Here is an 18518-nt window from a genome sequence, read left to right on the forward strand (position 1 = left end):
AACGCATCCTGTATGAATGCCTAGTGGACACTGTTTCACCTGATAAAAAACCAACATAATTATAGAAGAAATGTTTTATGTTGGTGCAAAAAAATTATTCTTCTAAAAATGCCTTCTCATTAAAATAATATTATTTGTAATACTGATAGCATAATGGGGTTTTGTGTTAACGTCTTTTATATCTGACTTCTTCCACTTTAAAAACATATAAGAATTAAACTGTAAAGCAAGCCCTGAAGCGGCTCGAAGTAAGGGAGTTTTACAGTGCGCAGAATCCTGTTCTGTGCAGGAGCTGCCCCCAACACCCGCTCCCCTTTTCAGGTGAAGACTGCTCAGTACTAACAGGCAGCCCAAGAAAACACCAAACCTGTTATTTGCTCTGATTTCTGTCCCATGCCTTCGATGGTCTTACAAAACAGAGCTAAGAACTTCACATCCCCTGCTCTGAGGCACAACTAACTGTGACAAAGCTGTTCTAATCCCCTTTCCCCTCATCCTAGTAATTGATGCAGAAGCAACTGATAAAAATGAGTGGAAATGTTGTGTCTGATTACATTTTGGGATGCCTGTCAATACTAGCCCTATCCAGTCAGTTATTTTATAGAAGTCACAGAGTGGCTACCAAGCAAAATTCTCCAAGGACTTTGAAAGGCTGCTGTGAACAGTGACATGCAGCCTGCACTGTATGCTAGCCCCCATGTGGATCCTCTAACCCTGGAGCGGCATACATGGGCTCATTCCCAGCAGCCCAAGCTCCATATGCAGAACGACGCTACAATACCCCCCCCCCCCCATTGTATATGTTTGAGCCAGCACTGCTGGAGAAGAAGGGCAAAGGTGGGTCCTGTCTATTTCTGCCTACCCAGAACCTGGCATGGACTCTCCCAGCTATGTGCAGAATGCAGATTCCCTATTTCAACAGGAAAGCCTTCAAATACTTAGTGCTGCTGAAGAGGGAAGCATCTTCTTTCTTTACTTTCTTTGCTCCTGCAGACATGGGTGCTATCTCTAAAGAGCGCTCCCGTTCTTCAGAGTTTTCCCTTGCATGCAAGACCCGATCCGGTGGGTAGTACAAACTGTCAGCAACACTAAAAACATGTGCAGTCATCAGTGATCAAACTGATAAACAATTTCGGTGCAGGAAATGGGGTGAAGTTTGGGCTTGGGTTTGTTCTGTTTTCTACGGAGCTGAGGTTTGCGCTTCTGAAAATCGCTGGCTCTGTGAGCAGCTTTCCCCCACCACCTTGACAGTGTGCTCCGGCTCCGGCTTGGAGACAGGACAGGGAACAGTACTTGGTGTCACCTGGCTAATTCTGCCAACCTGCCAAGAGCAATGTGCGTGTTTGACCAAGAAAAAAAAGCCATCAGTGCCAAAGCTCTGATGGAACATTCATTTCAGAGACTTCACTTCTCTTTAGGATCTAGCTGCCCACTGAAAGATTGCCCTTCTGTGTTTAAACTCTTCTGAAATGGGAGGTCTCTAGTGGTTCCACAAACACAAATTTAAAAACAACCCTAAGACTTGTAGCGCGTGCAAGAAATACAGGAGTCTGCACAAAACCACAGATGAACGGCACGTCGTCCTTTTATCGCCGGGGGTTTAGTTACGTGCTGAAGCCAGAAGACCATGCAGAAATTGGACCCCAAAGCTCTGCCAGATCCAGGTACCAGTCACTTTAGAAGAGCTACAGGGCAATCTGCTGGAGGTAGTGGTTTCCTCGCAGAACAGGAATAGGCTTTGCACTGACAGCTACTGAAGGGCACTGAATGTTTTCACATCACTCCTGATCTATGTAATACATTAGAATCCAACTTTTTCCATCATTAACAGCTTGCTAGATCTTAGAGACTACACCCCACAAAATATACCTCCTCCTCCAAAAACAAAGGAAGGCAAAACCCTTTCAGTGTAACTGGACTTCATCAGATTAGGGAACAGCTGGTAAACTGATGACTTGATTCTTACTGAAGGGAAAGAAAACACAAGATGCTTGCTGTTGCATACTCTCAATTCAAAGAAAGCCTTTTAAAGCAAAAAAGACATGCAAAATCCATTCAAGAATACCAGGAATGTGGGCAGAAACAAGTAACCAAAACAATATGTTATATCTGCAATCAGTGGATTTCCTTTGATTTATTTCAGTGTCTGAACACCACTGGCATCTCTTTAACCAGACTGCAGTCTCCCATTTCGTTACTGCTTCGTGATGAGCTAAGAATGAAATGGAACAATTGTCATCAGTCTTTTAAACAATTGGAAATTAAACTATACACCTTATTTTAATGTTTTAAAAACATTTTTTTCTTATTTTCTACTGTGCAGCACAGCTGACAATAGCTTTTTTTTTTCAGATCCTCTGAATTTTACACAATCTGAATCAAAAAATGTCATAGTCTAATTCAGTGTTTCTTAGATAGGACTTGATTGAGTTAATACAGCATCAGAAAGAACACTAATACAATAATAAGTAATTAAGTGCTTGTTCCTTTCTTACTTACTTGGATGTTTTTTAATTATGTAAGTTAAGCACAGTGTTCTAGATTTTCCTCTACTCAAAAGTTGCACAAATAACCCTGTGAATGACAATCAGTGAAGGAAGAAAGTGCAAATGAAGAAAAACAGAATATATTTCTTAAAAATACTTATTAACATACCGCATTTTTCTCAAAGGCTAACCAACTTATCTCCTTTCTCTTAAAAAAAAAAAAGTCTGCATAAATTAAATTTTCCAGATGTGGCAGACAATGGTATCAGCAAAGATTTACCCAAGAGCTGCCAGCTGAAAAGCCAACTCATTGTTGCAGAAAAACCACACAGTCCTCCTCCATTTCAATAAAAGCTATTAACTTTATTTTGTGGTTTCTTGTTATGGCTACTCATACACGGACATGCATGTATATGGATCTTGTGGGTAACTGAGATTACCTGCTTTAACAGAAAGTCTATGAACTGCCAAGATACAATTTATTTTAGTGGACTCATCAATAAGCTGGGAGCCAAGAACACTTGAATTTTAACTCTAGTTTTCCTTCTAAGTCACTGGTTGCTGATCCTCAGCAATTCACTAAATCTTTAATTATTACAAATGAAATAGCTTTAAAATAAGTAACTTATCTGCCTCTCCTTTAAACACCTGTTTTGTAAAACTTTTCTTCTGCTGGAACTATTTGAATCATAATCTTTTTGATTCATAACTTAACTTCTCTTTAGCAAGTTTCACATCCAGAATTTTGTAACACAATTCACCTTGAGAAGATTCCCAATAAAAAAATAAACAGGCAGGCATTATTTTGAGGGTGAAAATATGTTTTAGATGATTGACTTCTTGATGAGCTCACACTGCCCTAGTACCGATTCTGCAGTTCAAAAGAAAAAAAAATGAAAGGATACTAATAGCACTCGCTAAGGAAATCATCGGTTGTCTGACAACAGCCAAACAACTGCATGTGCAAGAGCACCTACAAAGCCCAGCTGTCTAAAGCGGCCACCCATCCTACTCCGCCATACTTCTGAAACTGCAGGTGGTCAACGACTCTAAAACCATGCTCAAATACACATCCAAAATCCTGGGTTCTAGACAAAGACATGCTCCCCACAGACACAGGCAGAGGAGGTGAGGAGCACTCAGTGCTACACTGACATGTGTGGGGACAGGATGAAGGCTCTGAGCCGGACTGCAGCTCCCAGGAACGGGACGTAGGTGTTGTCTGACCTCCCGCTGCGAGTCAAAGACACAGAAAGAGAGACATGCCCAGAAAACACTGACCAGTGGAGATAGACTCTTTCCTCTGCCAAAGACAGAGATCTTCTGTCTGATCTTCAGTAAGCTCTCCCAGTCTTAACTCCGGAGCTGCAGCTCCTCACCAGCCTCTGCGAACCAGGAGGTCTTTGCAAACCATCTCAGCATGGTCCTTGCAAACCACCACTTGAGCTGTGGCTCAAGTCGGCTGCCGAAGAAAAGCCAGGGCCACCCTGCCGGTGCTCTCTGGAGAGGAGAGCGAGCATCACGGAGCGCAGACCTGAATTTCTGACAAGTTATCTTTACAGCCCGTGATGTGCACACGTCTGGGGAAAGGGTGCGGGATGCGGGACGCAGCCGAGCCCGCCCCGGGCGTCCCTGCCGTGCGGAGCACCCATTTCTCTTAGGGCCACCCAGGTGCCGCCCAGCCCCGGTACCACCGTCTGCGGAGACGCAGCATCTCCCGCAGCCGCGTCCGACGCCTCGAGGGGGGGACCCGGCGGCGGGGGCCGGGGGACCCGCGGGTGCCGTCGGCGGAGGGGCGCGGGGTGCCGGGGGCGGCGGCCGCCGCCTACCTGCTCCGTCCCTGGTCGGTGTAGCGGGTGAGGAAGAGCCCGTCGAGGTCCTCCTCCAGCCGGCCCTGGAAGCCCAGCTGCAGCACGTACCGGCGCCCGGCCCGCAGCCGGCCCCGCAGCTCCAGCACGGCCGTCTCGCCCTCCTCCTCCTGCCGCAGCCCCGCCACCTCCACGGCGGGCCCCGACGCCGGCAAAGGGCCGCGGACGACGGCGGCCCCCCGGCTCCGCAGCCCGGCGCTGTGCAGCACCGCCTCCTCCGTGTCCTGCCGGCAGCGCACCGTGATGTTCACCTGCCCGCTGAAGGCGAAGGGCCCCGCCTGGCCCGGACGCACCCGCGGCCACAGCTCCAGATCGTAGTGGAGCGGCAGGAGGTGGCGGGGCAGGCGGCGGACGGAGCGGCCGCCGGCGGCGGGACCCGGCGGGGCGGCGGAGCCGGGGGCGGCGGGCGACGGGAGGGGCGGCGGCGGCGCCTCCTGCCGGCAGCGCCCGTAGAGGGCGGCGAGAGCCAGCAGGGCGGCCAGTAGCCCCAGCAGCAGGGCGGCCAGCAGGGCGGCGGCTCTCCGCCCCACGTACAGCCCGCGGCCGCCGCGGGGACCCATCCCCGCCGCTCTGCGCAGCCCGGCGGCCCGGCACTGCCCCTACTTACGGGCCGGCGGCGCGGGGGAGTGAGCGCGACTGAGGGCGGGACGATGGGGACCCCCCCCCCTCCCAGGGCAGCCGCTCCCCGGAGGGCTGCTCCGGCCGGGTGGGCAGCCCCGGGACTGGCGGGGAGCGGGGGCGGCGGGGGAGCGGCCCGCGGTCTGCCCCCCTTCCCCCTGCTTCAGCCTGCCGGGGGGACTAGCGAGCAGCGGCTCCTAAAAGCCCCGGGGTGGGCGATGATGCTGGGTGGGGTCCGTGCCCGAGGACCCCCGGGTATGAGTGATAACGGTACCGCCCGGACAGACGGGACGGGACAGTACCCCGCCATGGTATCCCGGTGCTCCGTCGCGCTGGAGCTTCGGGGGCTCCCCGCACGCCAGCAGGAACGGCAGATGGAAAAAGGAAAAAAAATAACAACCCAAACCCACACGTATTCCTACTTTTTTCCCACCACCGTCAGGAATGGCAAGAGAAAGAATGAGGAAAGCGGGGGTTCACTGCTTGAAGCGTGCAGAGGGTTGTGGTAAGAGCGGATCGGCTTATGAGGGAAATCTAACGTGTTGAAAATTTGGGAGAAAGACAGCGAGTCTGAAAAATTTTTTGGTACATAAAAAAAAGCACAACCAAAGTCGGTTTCTGATGAATCGTCCTCATCGAGAGCCTCATTTCCCTGCGTAGTTCAGTTGAGGCGATAAACATCACCATACTGTACAAACATACTTAACCCTATTACAGTCAGTAGGATTGATCCCATGTTCCCAGTTAAACACATACTTAAAGGGTTTGCAGAGTGGAGGCCAGATTGCCAGCAAGATTGCAAAATTAAACCTTTGTCACTTCATAAAACTTGCCTGTTGGTTTTGCTTGGTTGCAGCTCCCCTTTAAAATCATGATGAGCCATGCATTAGCAAGAACAGTAGCCAGGAATGGTGTCCCTTGCATGCCACTGCCTCGGACACTTTTTAATCTGGATTACCAGCGGTTTTCCCCCCCTCCTTTATTTTTTAAATCAGGATTGTTTTTTCCCCCGTTGTTTTGAACCTAAGTCAATTCCCTTGGGCTTGTAGTTCACATGACAGCCACCCCAACACCAGACAGCTCTGTTTGCAAAATCAAGGCATTGGATTAGGTATTACAGTCTGTTTTGTTGCCAGAGTTATAGCTGAGCTGGCTAAAGAAAATTCACCTCAACCACCTAACACTAAAGGTTATCCCTCCTGCTAATTTAACTGCTAATTGAGAGGGATACTTTCCTCGTGGTCCTGTACAGAATACAGCTATGGCTTTTGTCATGCTGGGCGCAGCAGGGGTGGCTGCTACGGGTCTAGGAATAGCTTTGAGCCACTGAAGAAAGAAAGTTTCTGGTCCCAGCAGAAGGCCATAGTCTGTTGTTTGCCTGTGGCTTGAGGGATGGAGGGGACCCCCTCTGCCAGCCCGTCCCACTGCCTGCGGGCTCTCCCACCCTTCTCATGTCATCTGCTCCCTGCCCCAACGCCTTTGCTGCTGTTACCCATTAGCTTCCCAACAGGCTGTCTTCTGGCACTGGCCCATCTTCTCCTGTTTCCCTTCACACAGTTTGACTTGTATGTTTCTTTCTCTCTGCTTCTTCTCTCATTTTGTTCTCATTTACCACTCATTTACTCCAGTCTTCCCTGCCCGTGCTCTGGGACCTGTTTCTGTTTCTCTGATTCAGACCTCTATGTTCTTTCCGCTCAACCCCTCAACCTTTCACCCTTCTGTCCTTGCACGTCTCACATACCTTTGCTCTTCATCTTGCACATCAGCGGCTTCTCCCTTTTCTCCTAGAATGTTTTGTAACTCTCATTATATTGCTCTCATAGTAAGAATTTACAACAATCTCCAACAAACTTGTTGGAGGTCGCTGGGCCGGCAGCCACACAGAAGCCCCGAACGAACTGTGCTCAAACAAGTATGACCTGCTGCGTGTCCCTTAGATTTCACAGAAACTGTTTTCAAGTGTTTAGGAAAGTATCTTTTCCTTCTTCTTGTCACTGTAAGTTTGGGAGGCAGCTTGTTGTGCCAGTCCACAAGAGTTGCTCCATCCCGTGGGAGTGCTGACGCACTATGGAGACTGGGTAAGATGAATGACCAAGAGCTTCCAAGAGGATCAGGAAAGAAAAGACAGTGCCTCAAAGAAGGAGGTGATGGGAAGAAGAAATCACGGAAGTGCAGCACTGTTTCTAAGGCAAGAGCCCAGACACTGTAGGAAATTATGGAGCATTTCAATATCCTGCTTTCCAAATGTTTTTTATACACCCTCAACATTGTTCTGTAAAGCCATGCTCATCCACTCACCCCCTCAAAACAAGGCAAAGGCAACATCAAAACTGTGAGGCATTTCATTTCACATCTGTGAAAACAAGCAGAACTGCTCAGTAATAAGCCTGTAAGTAGTGCAGACCCCCCGGGAAGGTTGCCCTTCTTAATAGTCCAGGATATGTTTTAAAGTTTAGAGTTCATATCCATAAAATGTCCTTTACTTCCCCTTGTTTGCAGTGGAGAATTCAAACCTGCTCCTTTCCTCAATTGACACATAATAAAAATACAATAGTTACAAATATTTTAAGAAGTGTTGTTTATCTACCTTTTCACCCCAAATAATGTATAGCAGTTACCTCACAAAGTGACTGACAGGTGAAGGCTTTTACCAACCTGCAACTGTGGATTCCCTTCCTGGTGGGGACACACACGCACACACGCTCTCACGTATTTGAAATGGGAAAATACTTTGCATGCGGTACAAAGCGTGTGAGTAGCTTCTGCTGCCGATATTACAGTTCACCATCCTGCTGAACTTATCCGCGGAGCCAAGATGTACGAGCGTCACGTTTCTGAAGCCCAAGCTGCAGGAGGTCCTGGGCCAGGACAGGCACAGTTTTTTGCTCAGGCCACCGCTCGTCCTGACCTTTGATGGAAACAGGAGACTTGTATTTAAGTCAGCAGAAGCCCCTGGTACACATCTGAAGGTAGAAACAAATCACCTGTTATCAAAGGAGTCAGACAGCCCTCTCGCCCTGAAGGACACCAAAGCATCAGACAAACTTTACTATCTTGTTCCCGGCAAAGGGGCCTGTGCCGTGCTCACTAGCTGTTCAAAGTCCCATCCGTGTCCACTGGATTTTAAACAACAGAAAAAAGTCACATAGGGCAGCACGGGATCTCCTATCCATTAAGGTGCAGTAAGGTAAACAACACCTCATGTGGCAGCCGCCCAGGAAATATCACATGAAATTTCAGTTAGCAAAATATTGCAATTTTTTTTTCAAGTTCATCAAGATTTTCAGGTCAATAGTATTGTTTTCATAAAAAAAACCCTGTAATATCATCATAAATCATATGTACTGGATGCTAAGAAAAAGGGTAATCAAGTGTTTAAGCAAAGCGAAACAATTGTGAGGCTGCAAATAGTGGGTACCAGTAAGGACTGTCATCAGTGGCAGAAAGACAGCAGCTGGGGCGAAACCAAGCGATTTCTTTGGATACTTCTGCTTGTGGAGCAGAACAGGGTAATCCCTAAATGGTAAAATGAGGCAGTGATGAACCATAAAACTGGGTGTTAACAAAACAGTTGGTGTGTCCGGTGGGCAGAGTTGTGCTCAGAGCTGGGGAAGACTCCCCCCAAACTGCTCAGGGCTGCTCGAAGGAGCGAGAGAGGGCTGCAGCCCTGGCTGAAGGTGTGATACCGGGAGAGCCAACTCCTCGGAGGGAAGGGTGAAGAAAGCATCTCCAGGGAACAGGAGGAGACCCACAGAGCGGTATGGAGAGTAACCAAGGAGTAACCACAGCAGGCGTGAAAAACACTATCCAGGATATGAACAGGAGGTGAAAATTACACCATAGCTGGAATTAAGGAGGCCACAGTTTTATCAGTAATTTTTTTTGTATAGTTGGTCACTCTATCATTTGTCTTCTAAGGCGTGGCAGGCAATCAGTAGGATGGATAAACCAAGTCTTGCAACTGATGATGAGCGAGAAAGACGCGTATCATGTTTTCAGCAGTTTGCTTAGCAAGAAGAAAAAACCTGTAACAATGCACTCTTAATTGGAATGAAGTTTTGAAAAAAAAAATGTTTTAAGGATTTAATAAGAAAAGGATGAGTGAATGCATGAATCATTGGCAGCATGTGAAACTTTGTTCCAGACGGCATTTAAATTTTTCTTTTGTGAAGTTTAATGTTTTCTTATTATTACTGCACTAAAACCAACTTGAATAGGTATCAGCTTTTCTCCAAATATGCCAAGATTTTCAGGCTTGTGCCTGGTGAGACTGTACGAAAGTGAGCAAACATTTGACCAGAAATAACTTGCAAGTGGATTTTTTTAAAAAGGGTATTAAATGTCAGTAGATTAATATTGCTTAATATGACGGATGGTGGCGTTTTCAAAGTAGTTGGCCCTTTTCATTAAGTATTTTCAAGCTTTCAGATGCCTGGTATTTTTCTGGCAGATTCACTGAAATGAACCAGGAATGTGGTATTTGTCCCCTGGGTGCTAGTCATACGGAGATTTATCAGCTCTCTAGGAGGAATAGCAAGTTGAAGTTTGAAGAACTGACATATTGAGATACTGTAAACTGTTTCTCACCCATGAAGTTGGACCAATGGCGTCCAACCGAGAAGGCACATGTGTCTTTTCTCGTTTCATCTGCTTTTGTTGCAAGTAGGGCCCTTGGATGGTGTGCAAGCCTGAGATCGCAACAGCCGAGTACAGGAAATGCTTCACAAAGCTTACTTCAGCCCTGGGGCTGCACAGGGAGCTGGAAGGGAAATAAGCAGAACCTTAGAGCGTCTGACTTGCTCCCCTGTTAGTACGAGGAGGATAGCAGAGGAGAGAGCAATGGCTGTTCCTGCTGGAAAGAACCTCCTTATCCGCACCTGGCAGGTGCCATGCAGCCTGGCTGTCCAGAATGGTGGGCAACACTCAGTCTTTGTCAGGACTTTTGAAAACGGTCTTCTGGTGCAACCTCTGCTCCAACCACTGATGGGTGTTCAGTCCAGGACACCAGAAGAGAGAGGTCAAGGACACCACAGCTAATCTGAAGTTAACTCCCTGGAAATGCATACACTTTGAGGACTGGGTCCTCTGTACCAACTGCTTTGCTCTACAGATCCACCCCTTTTGGGCCACCCTATGTATGTCAACTTAACCTTTCTTGCCCCACTGTCCTAGGAAACTGCTTGCTTTTTCTGTGCTGAGAGTTAGCTCTGCAACAGAGCATTATTATTGCGACGATGAGCAAGCACCTCTGGCTCATCATCATCATCACCACCACCACCACCATCATCATCATAATAAAATAACAAAAAAAAAAACATACTTGAGGTACTGAAAGATTGTTTTTAAATCTGTCCTCTTAGCTTGGAAAACAAGATGTTTGCTACATTTTGTGATGTGCCAACCTCTCCAAAATTACTGAGAAATGAGGACAATTGCTTCCTCACAGTTTTTGTTCCTATTAAAATCTTCATTAAACCTTCATAAACCTTCGTTATACCTTATAAACCTTCCTTAAACATTAAAAACTTCATCCTACAGAACAACTGAAAATTACTGGTGTGATTTCACGTGCTGGCAGAGAACTAAACACCCAAGACTTCCAACAGCTTTAAAGCTTACAGGTGGTCTTTATCACCAGAATCTGGGTATTGTATTTTGCAAGATACCCTTCCTGAAGAAGTTCACAAAACACACCCTGAATCTTTATTGGTCCAGCAAACCTGTGCTTCACTGCAGAACGTGGCTACGTGTCAACTAGTGTTCAAGTTGGCCAAAGCTCTGCGTATCCCTACAGACTCTAGAGAGCCTGTTTTCCAGGGCCTCTTTCTGGCAGACCTTTGGCGGAAACATACTAAGGCTTGAGCTGATTTATAAATGGAATAAAACAGATCTCCAGTTTAACCCTTTAGTATGTTGTTCTTGCATCCCGGAGCACCATGCCTGTTTGGCATTCTTGCAATCCCATTGCAGTTCTCTGTTCCTACTTGCCAGGTTTGCTCTCGCAAACCCTAAATCTGAGCTCATCTGACCCCTAAGCTTCTGATCCCTTCAGAAAAAAAAAAAAAGAGGAAGATCTCTGCTGAAGCCTGTATGATTGGCTGGCAAATAATTTAAATATTTTTGGAAAATCTCTGACTCGGTGGCATGCAACATGGCACAAGAAAACCTGTATGTGACAGAAGTCATGGAAGTGTTTCAAAATGCATGAGTTACAAAATATAATTCATAAAACCTTTGTGTGGGTAGACCTGGGGATGGAACCCAGGGTACTCTGTGCTGCTGTAGAGATCAGTTGCTTACAGAGAATGTGACATAGAATAGGATACGGAAATGGGACATCCCTACTCACAATAGGATAGGAGTAACACTTTCACCTAAAATTAATTAGTGTAAAATAATAATGCTGCTGGGTATCAGACCCTGTCTTTGTTGTAGAAACGATCATGACAGAATAAAGGATGTGGATCAGCCTCTGAATGTCTCCTTTTATTAGTAAAAAAAACACTTATGTGCATTTGTCTGTATTTTAAAAATTGTAGTTAGAAAAGCCAGAGCTTCTCACAGGACTAATGGTACAGCAGATACCTCTGAGGATGGCTCAGTGACAAGAACAGAGTTGGGGAAATATTTCTGATCTTTCTTTTTTGCCGAGCTGGGACTGCAGGCTGGTCCATGCCACTGGCTGCCAAGTGTGCTGGGGTGGTTTCCGAGAAGATAGTGGTGTCAGGAGAACACAGTCAGTGTGCACTTCCGAGGAGGATGGAGATGGCGATATGCGGATCAGCAAGAAGACAACTCCCAGCTGAAGTGCAAGTGAGGAGAAATGGTGGGAAGCCAGAGGGCTTTGAAGGCAGCAGGCTATACCACTAATTTACTCAGGTGGTACTTGCTAATCTGCAGGAATGGTACAGTCAGAGAGCGTCAAGATGAGGAATTTGTGCCATTTGTAATCAAACTATGGCATCAAATTGTCAAACCTCTATGAGGGAGAGGGAGACATGTCACAAAAAGGAGGATCCCAAATTCTTCATGTCTGCTACAGGGGTGGCACAAGGAGAGCGCCGCTATTCCCCCTACCCCAAACAAAAAAAAAAAAGAGAGGTGACCAAAGACTAACAGAGACTAAGGCAAGTTCAACTTTGGGAGAAAGTTTGGGTGCATGCAACATGTGTTATTAGTTTGTTCTGAAAACAGAAAGCATGATGTCAGTAAATTACAGAAATGGGCTGCTAGCCACACTCGTCACTCTGAAATTAGTAAATCTAGCTGCGAGGCAAGAAGAGAGGGAAGCCTAGCAGGCAGATAACCCAAAGCAAATACCAAGGGAAAAGCAAGTATATTCTGGGAAAGCATTCAAAGCTTCAGGCTATGTGAATTCGATGCTGACATTGGGGAACAGCATGGTTTTGTACTGCTGGTCACTCAGAAGAAAGGTGAGAAGAAAAGGCACCCCACCGCCTGGCGAGCCTTTGGGGTGATGGGCTGTGGTGGCTGGACCTCATGCAGTGAGCCAGTCAGACAGGTTTTAGAAAATTGTGCTCTTGGGCTCGGCGTGGAGAAAGAGAAGCTGTTAAACAACAAACTGGATAAGCCGCTGTGCTGGTTTCAGCTGGAATAGAGTTAATTTTCTTCATAGTAGCTGGTACAGGGCTATGTTTTGTATCTGTGCTGGAAACAGTGTTGATAATACAGGGATGGTTTCTTGTTGCTGAGCAGCGCTTACACAGAGTCCAGGCCTTTTCTGCTTCTCATCCCACCCCACCAGCGAGGGGCTGGGGAGGCACAAGAAGCTAGGAAGGGACACAGGTGGGACAGCTGACCCCAACCGACCACAGGGTTATTCCACACCGTATGATGCCATGCTTAATATATAGATCAGGGGGAAGAAGAAGGATGCGGGGAGGGGTGTTGGCTGTTATGGCATTTCTCTTCCCAAGTAACCATTACATGTGACAGAGCCCTGCTTTCCTGGAGATGGCTGAACACCTGCCCATGGGAAGTGGTGAATGAATTCCTTGTTTTGCTTTGCTCATGTGTGCGGCTTTTGCTGTACCTTTTAAACTGTCTTTATTTCAACCCATAAGTTTTCTTACTTTTACTCTTCAGATTCTCTCCCCCATCCCGCCGTGGGGGGAGTGACCAAGCAGCTGTGTGGTGCTTAGTTGCCAGCTGGGGTTAAACCATGACAGCCACCTGTCCTTCTCTTATGGCTTGTCTACATCACATACCACTATTACTTTTTAAATTGTCAGCCAGTGACTGGGAAATTGGATAATCCACTCAGTTATTTGGACAGAAAAATATTTGGTGTATTTTTCATGAACTTCACTCCTTATGACACTTTCCTCATAGATGTCCCAAATTATTTTCACTCATATCTTGGAGGAACTGCTTTGGTTCACTATGCTTCCTTTACCGCTCTGGTATATACTGACTCAGTGTCACATCCATCTTTAAGTACCAGCACGCCACTAGATCTGCCTCTTTTTCAAGGATTTATTGCTAGCATCACAGATCCACTCTTGGCCTTACACCAATCACACCTGGTTCTGGAGGGACCACTGCACAGATCATATATTTCCTTATGGTATGGGGTAAGGAGGGGATCACATCCTGTCTCAACAGCATCACTGTAATGCCTAGATCAAGAGAAGCACATGGCAGAATTAAGAAAATGGACAGAGGCCTTTCCGGGGGGAGGCTCCAGTGCTGTGACAAAAGAAAGGGCTCTCGCATAAGAGCAATAATGGACAACAATGGGACAGACGCACAGATTTTCAGTTCCTGCCTCTAACACTATGAATGTGTCTTTTTTTCTTCCCTGGAGTCACTCCTGGTGGGAACGAAGTAACGCTGCGATCACAACTGCAATTTTAACCAGAACTTAAAACCTGGATCCCACAAGATCCATGTCCTACCCCCTGAAGCTGACCCCGAGGAAGAGAAAAACCACAGAGCCCAAGCAGATGTCCAACATAACTATACCAGGATTATCATGGGCTCACTTACAAAAAGGAATTTTAAAATAACTTTTGTTCTGTGGACCTCATGGGAAGCTATTGGATGCTTTTCAAGCAAGCTCAGTTTTTATTACCAACCCCACACCCATTTTATGGACGCTCCAAATGATGTCCAGGATGAACAGTCAATGCTTTGTAGTGTTTCCTTTTCTGAGGCATCAAACCCTCCCAGTTTTCATTACGCTTTTCAAGCACCCCCTCAATCCATCTACTCATTTAATATTCCCTCAGTCCCTCGTTGCATGACTTCTTCCCTTACCATGTGCTCAAAATAGTGCCTGTGCCAATAAAATGTGAACTCTCAAGTGTTTATTTCCGTAATATAGCAAAGTGTTGCCTTTACCTTTCAAATGGCTACTGTTCCATACTCCAGCTAATGGCATCTCAGAGGTTATAAACAGACACTTCACAGCAAAGGCTTTTTTCCCTCACTGTGGTTGATACACAAAGATGAATCTCAGCATAGAGAGTACATGGCTTCACATCTCATCAACATCTCCAGTTTATAGCTACCTTATGCCTCCATAAAGTATTTTTCCATTAATTGAGACATTTCAAGATGCAGAGGAATGAGTAACAAGGAAAGTGAAAGTGTAAAAACCCAGAATGATTTTGGCATGAATCGCGGAAGGCAAGAAAGTCATTCCAGGGCTGGCAAAAAAGCGACACCAGCACTCCCCTGGTACTGCAGCAAATTTTTGGAGACCGTGGTGTAGAGTAACATCACCCATATTTTGCTGATAATCCCATTGCTTTCTCTGCATCTTGATCAAACTGGAGATAACATATTTCAAAGTAAAGACAACTCACAATATGAAGAGTTGGGACACCCCTGTTTTGCATGGATTACATAAAAGCATATTCAGCAAACATTTGCCCCAAATATTGCACAGGCAAAGGCTGAGACATCTCACCTACATTGAACAAAGAGTATTACCTTTCTTGTCTTTATTCATTTAGACATATGTATCCCGTTTACTTCATCAGATTGATTTCTGCTCTATACTGATACGGAAGAACAGTATGGATTCTGTAAAGGATGAAAAAGCACTGGTCAAAAATAATCACTTTGTGTTTTATTCATCCCTTTTGTCCACCACTCTTTTCTCTCTGCTCACTGTAGCGTGTTGCTAACCCAGGAGTTAGGCCCCAAGAACTTGTTTAGGCAGACAGCATGTCACCGTTAACTCCACATTTGTGTGAAGAGATCTTTGGGATTCACAAAACTCATAGGTGGAGCTCAGGAATCATGATAACGTGATCCATGAGCCATTATCTGAAAAACTCCATTTTCTTTTTGTTTACTGGGTTTGTTTACTGACATCACACTCATTTGATATGGACTAGCCATTACAGATGTTTCTTCAACTCCCAGGATGGATGACTTTGCAAAACGCTAATAATATCAAGTGCAACCTTTGACCCTTCTGCCAAATCTATCTCTATTCTCCTTAACCTTTTCATATTTTTGTTGCTAGGGCTGTGGGTATTTTCTTTCTTAAAGTTGGATACAAACAGGAGTACATTAGAACCAAACCCTTTACAATAATCTTTCCAATCTCATTTCAAAATACGTGGAAATCTCAAATGTTGAACCCTAACACCCTGTCTCCATTTGGATTTGGGAAGCCAAAGGGCAAAAGGCGGACCTCACATCAGCTGAGTTCTTTCTGCAAGTGTCTGGATCGTAATCCCTGGCCAATGTGTCATAAGATACAGAGTGGGTGCAGACGAGTCAGGAAACAAGTATAGGCAGCAGTGCAATTAATATGGCATTGTATGGGTGTACAGTATTTAACCACTGCTTCTCTAAGCCAGAACGTTGTTGTCAAACGGAAGGAGCAACGCAGAGCACAGTGGACAATACACCTTCCAAAAAAAGATCTGCCCTTATTTTACCTCTTTCATTACCCCTTCAGGAGCTACCTCTCCTGATATATGTCACATTCTTTCCCCTTGGTAATTAAGTTTCTCTTAAATAATTCTGTTTGAATGATAATGCACACCAAGTTACAGTGTTTTGCTCCATTCTCAGTTTCTTTACTTCCCTCTGTTCACATTCTGTGCATTATGGGATCAGTCCTATTGCTAGAGAATCTTCTTAGGCAATGAGTAATTTTTCAAAAGAAGATTAGCGGAAATATCCCAAACAAACTTGTTGGACCCAATGCAGCTACACAGGACTCTATCTCTGAATATCTCTGAATAGAACAACAGCATATATCCAATTTGACTCTATCTCTGAATAGAACAACAGCATATATCCAATTTGATGGTTTTTATTTCTCAAACTGGGAATGTTTTCAAAGGTTAGTCAACACAATTGTATTTTTTATAAAAAGCAAGTGCGCCAAATCCCTGCCAGCATGCCACTTTTGTTATACTATTTAATCATTCTTCTCTTTCACTCACGTAATAGATACTTCAGTTGCGTAAACATATTGTATCATAAAATGACAATCTGGGATCGCTTCAAATATCTTGATGGTTCCTTGTTGTGGGTAGCATGTAGCAGAAATAATGAAGCTTGGAGTGCATCCCACGAATTATCTCAGTACTCTCCCCGAATTCATTGTGTCATCCCTAAACAAAGCGGTGTGATCATAATAGGCAAGAACTGAAGACTTCACCATGGGGAACAGTGACTTCATTTTAACATTTTGACTGTCTTTTTGAGACTGCAACAAAGCTGACTGTTGCCCAACGAGTCTGTTTATTGTTATTGCCATCTCTGTTGCCATGCCGTATCCCTTACTGCCATCAGAGAAGGTTATATCAGATAGGTTCCCCACAACCCCAGCACCTCACAGCTCAATGAACCACTTGCTACCACAGCATAGGGAAGAGAGGGCCAAGCTAAAAGTTCATCTAGGAGACATCTTCCACTTGCGCAGCCATCAGTTTTTCTTGCCTGAACTCTCCTTGAAGTATTGCTTATATATCCAGTATAAGAAAGCAACTCAAAATATTTCTCATCCAAGTATCTAGCTGGCAGTTGTGAAATAATGATACACGCCAGCAGTCCAAAGCAACCGGGAGGACTCAGGAACCAAGACGAGCCTATTGCCCCATCTACCATCAAACCTGCCATGGAAACAGTATCTAACCATACACAAACGCCTCACATGCAGGAATCTGAGGGTATCCGGTGTGTTTGATATAGTGGTTTGCCACACCAACATTGCCATTGCCACAACTGTTGTGCCAGGCAAAGAAGCTTTCCTGGAATTAGCAGCAGGGGAAAGAAGTATTGTGGTGGGAACTGAGCGACGAATTTGGAATTGGAGAGAACTATGTGATGAAGGCACTGCAAAGTATGAATTTTATATGTCAAAGGAAGGTGTCCATGTATCTCTAAACGCAGAACGTCATAAATATTGCCAATTGAGACAGCATAAATTTCTGATAACCCCTTTTTAAAAACTTAGCATCGTACTGCTGTAAGTATATATCCATTATTATTTTTCTGCTGGCTGATCCTGAAATAGATACCTTTACAAAACGCCACATCTGATTATTTAAAAGAAAAACACTGAATGTGAACATACACAGCTGGTTACAGGCACTTAAAGATTATCTTATTCTGTATTTTAAATACTGTCAGCAAAGTGCTTTTGTTTGCAATTGCAAGAGAAAGAAGCAAACAAGCAGCAAGACAACATTTCTGGAATTTTTAAGTTAACAAAAAAGAATTCCACAAATGGTTCAGACAATCAGAGAAATGGAACAATAGATTTCCAACAGGAGAGATAAAAAAAAAAAAAAAAGAAAAGAAAAAAGAAAAGAAAAAAGAGAAAGGAAATTCTGAACATCTGGTCCCTTATTTACACTACATGTTTTAATATGTGTAGAAAGATTGTTGCCTCAAAACCAAAAAATAAATTAGTAAAGGTCTAATATTACATCTTTTATGCCAAAAACTTCATGCAGACACACTCCTTTCTAGTTAACCTAGGCAGTCTTTGTGGTTGCTGCTGAAAGTACCTTACCTTTTTGCTTTTGTGTGAAAATTGGTTACCACAACGAAATGACTGCAGTATCAGAAAATGCACACATAGACCGAACTAAGCATCCCACCACACAGAAAGGACCACCCCCTCCAATAGCCTCAGAAATCAGATCTTGACCACGCCATCCACTGGGACCATGTGGTGAAATGAGGCAGAGCTGTGCAAGCAGAGAGCTTGCTAGGTTCCAGCAAAAGACAGAAGTACAAAATAGCTCAGCCATACAGGCTGAAACTAGCGAAACAATACCAGGGGCTTGCCTCTGGCATGCTGGTATTGCAGCTTTTCCTTCTATTTTTTATTTATTTGTTTTTATTCTATCGTTTCTTTGCCCACTCTTCAAGAGCCTCTCAAAACTGAGGTGGCATGCTCAAGGTTGAATCTTTGGCTTTACACTTGGCAGCTGCAGACAGAGGTTCATAGCCACTGCTGTTAGCACACCTACCGAGGCAAGTCTTGCTACATCGCAGTGGCAGAATGTGTGCGTATCTTCAGCAGCAAACAGGAAATGTTAATTTA

General features: G+C 45.2%; 1 protein-coding gene across 1 annotated transcript in view; it reads right to left on the reverse strand.

The window, feature by feature from the left end:
* The window catches only part of LVRN (laeverin), a 39627-nt gene extending 34713 nt beyond the window's left edge, over positions 1 to 4914 (reverse strand). The window contains exon 1 of the mRNA XM_074569601.1: positions 4316 to 4914. Within this exon, the coding sequence (XP_074425702.1) occupies positions 4316 to 4914 (599 nt within the window). The remainder of the gene's footprint in view (positions 1 to 4315) is intronic.
* Positions 4915 to 18518: the final 13604 nt, after the last annotated feature.

Source organism: Larus michahellis, chromosome Z, assembly GCF_964199755.1.
Source record: "Larus michahellis chromosome Z, bLarMic1.1, whole genome shotgun sequence".
Classification (NCBI taxonomy): domain Eukaryota; kingdom Metazoa; phylum Chordata; class Aves; order Charadriiformes; family Laridae; genus Larus; species Larus michahellis.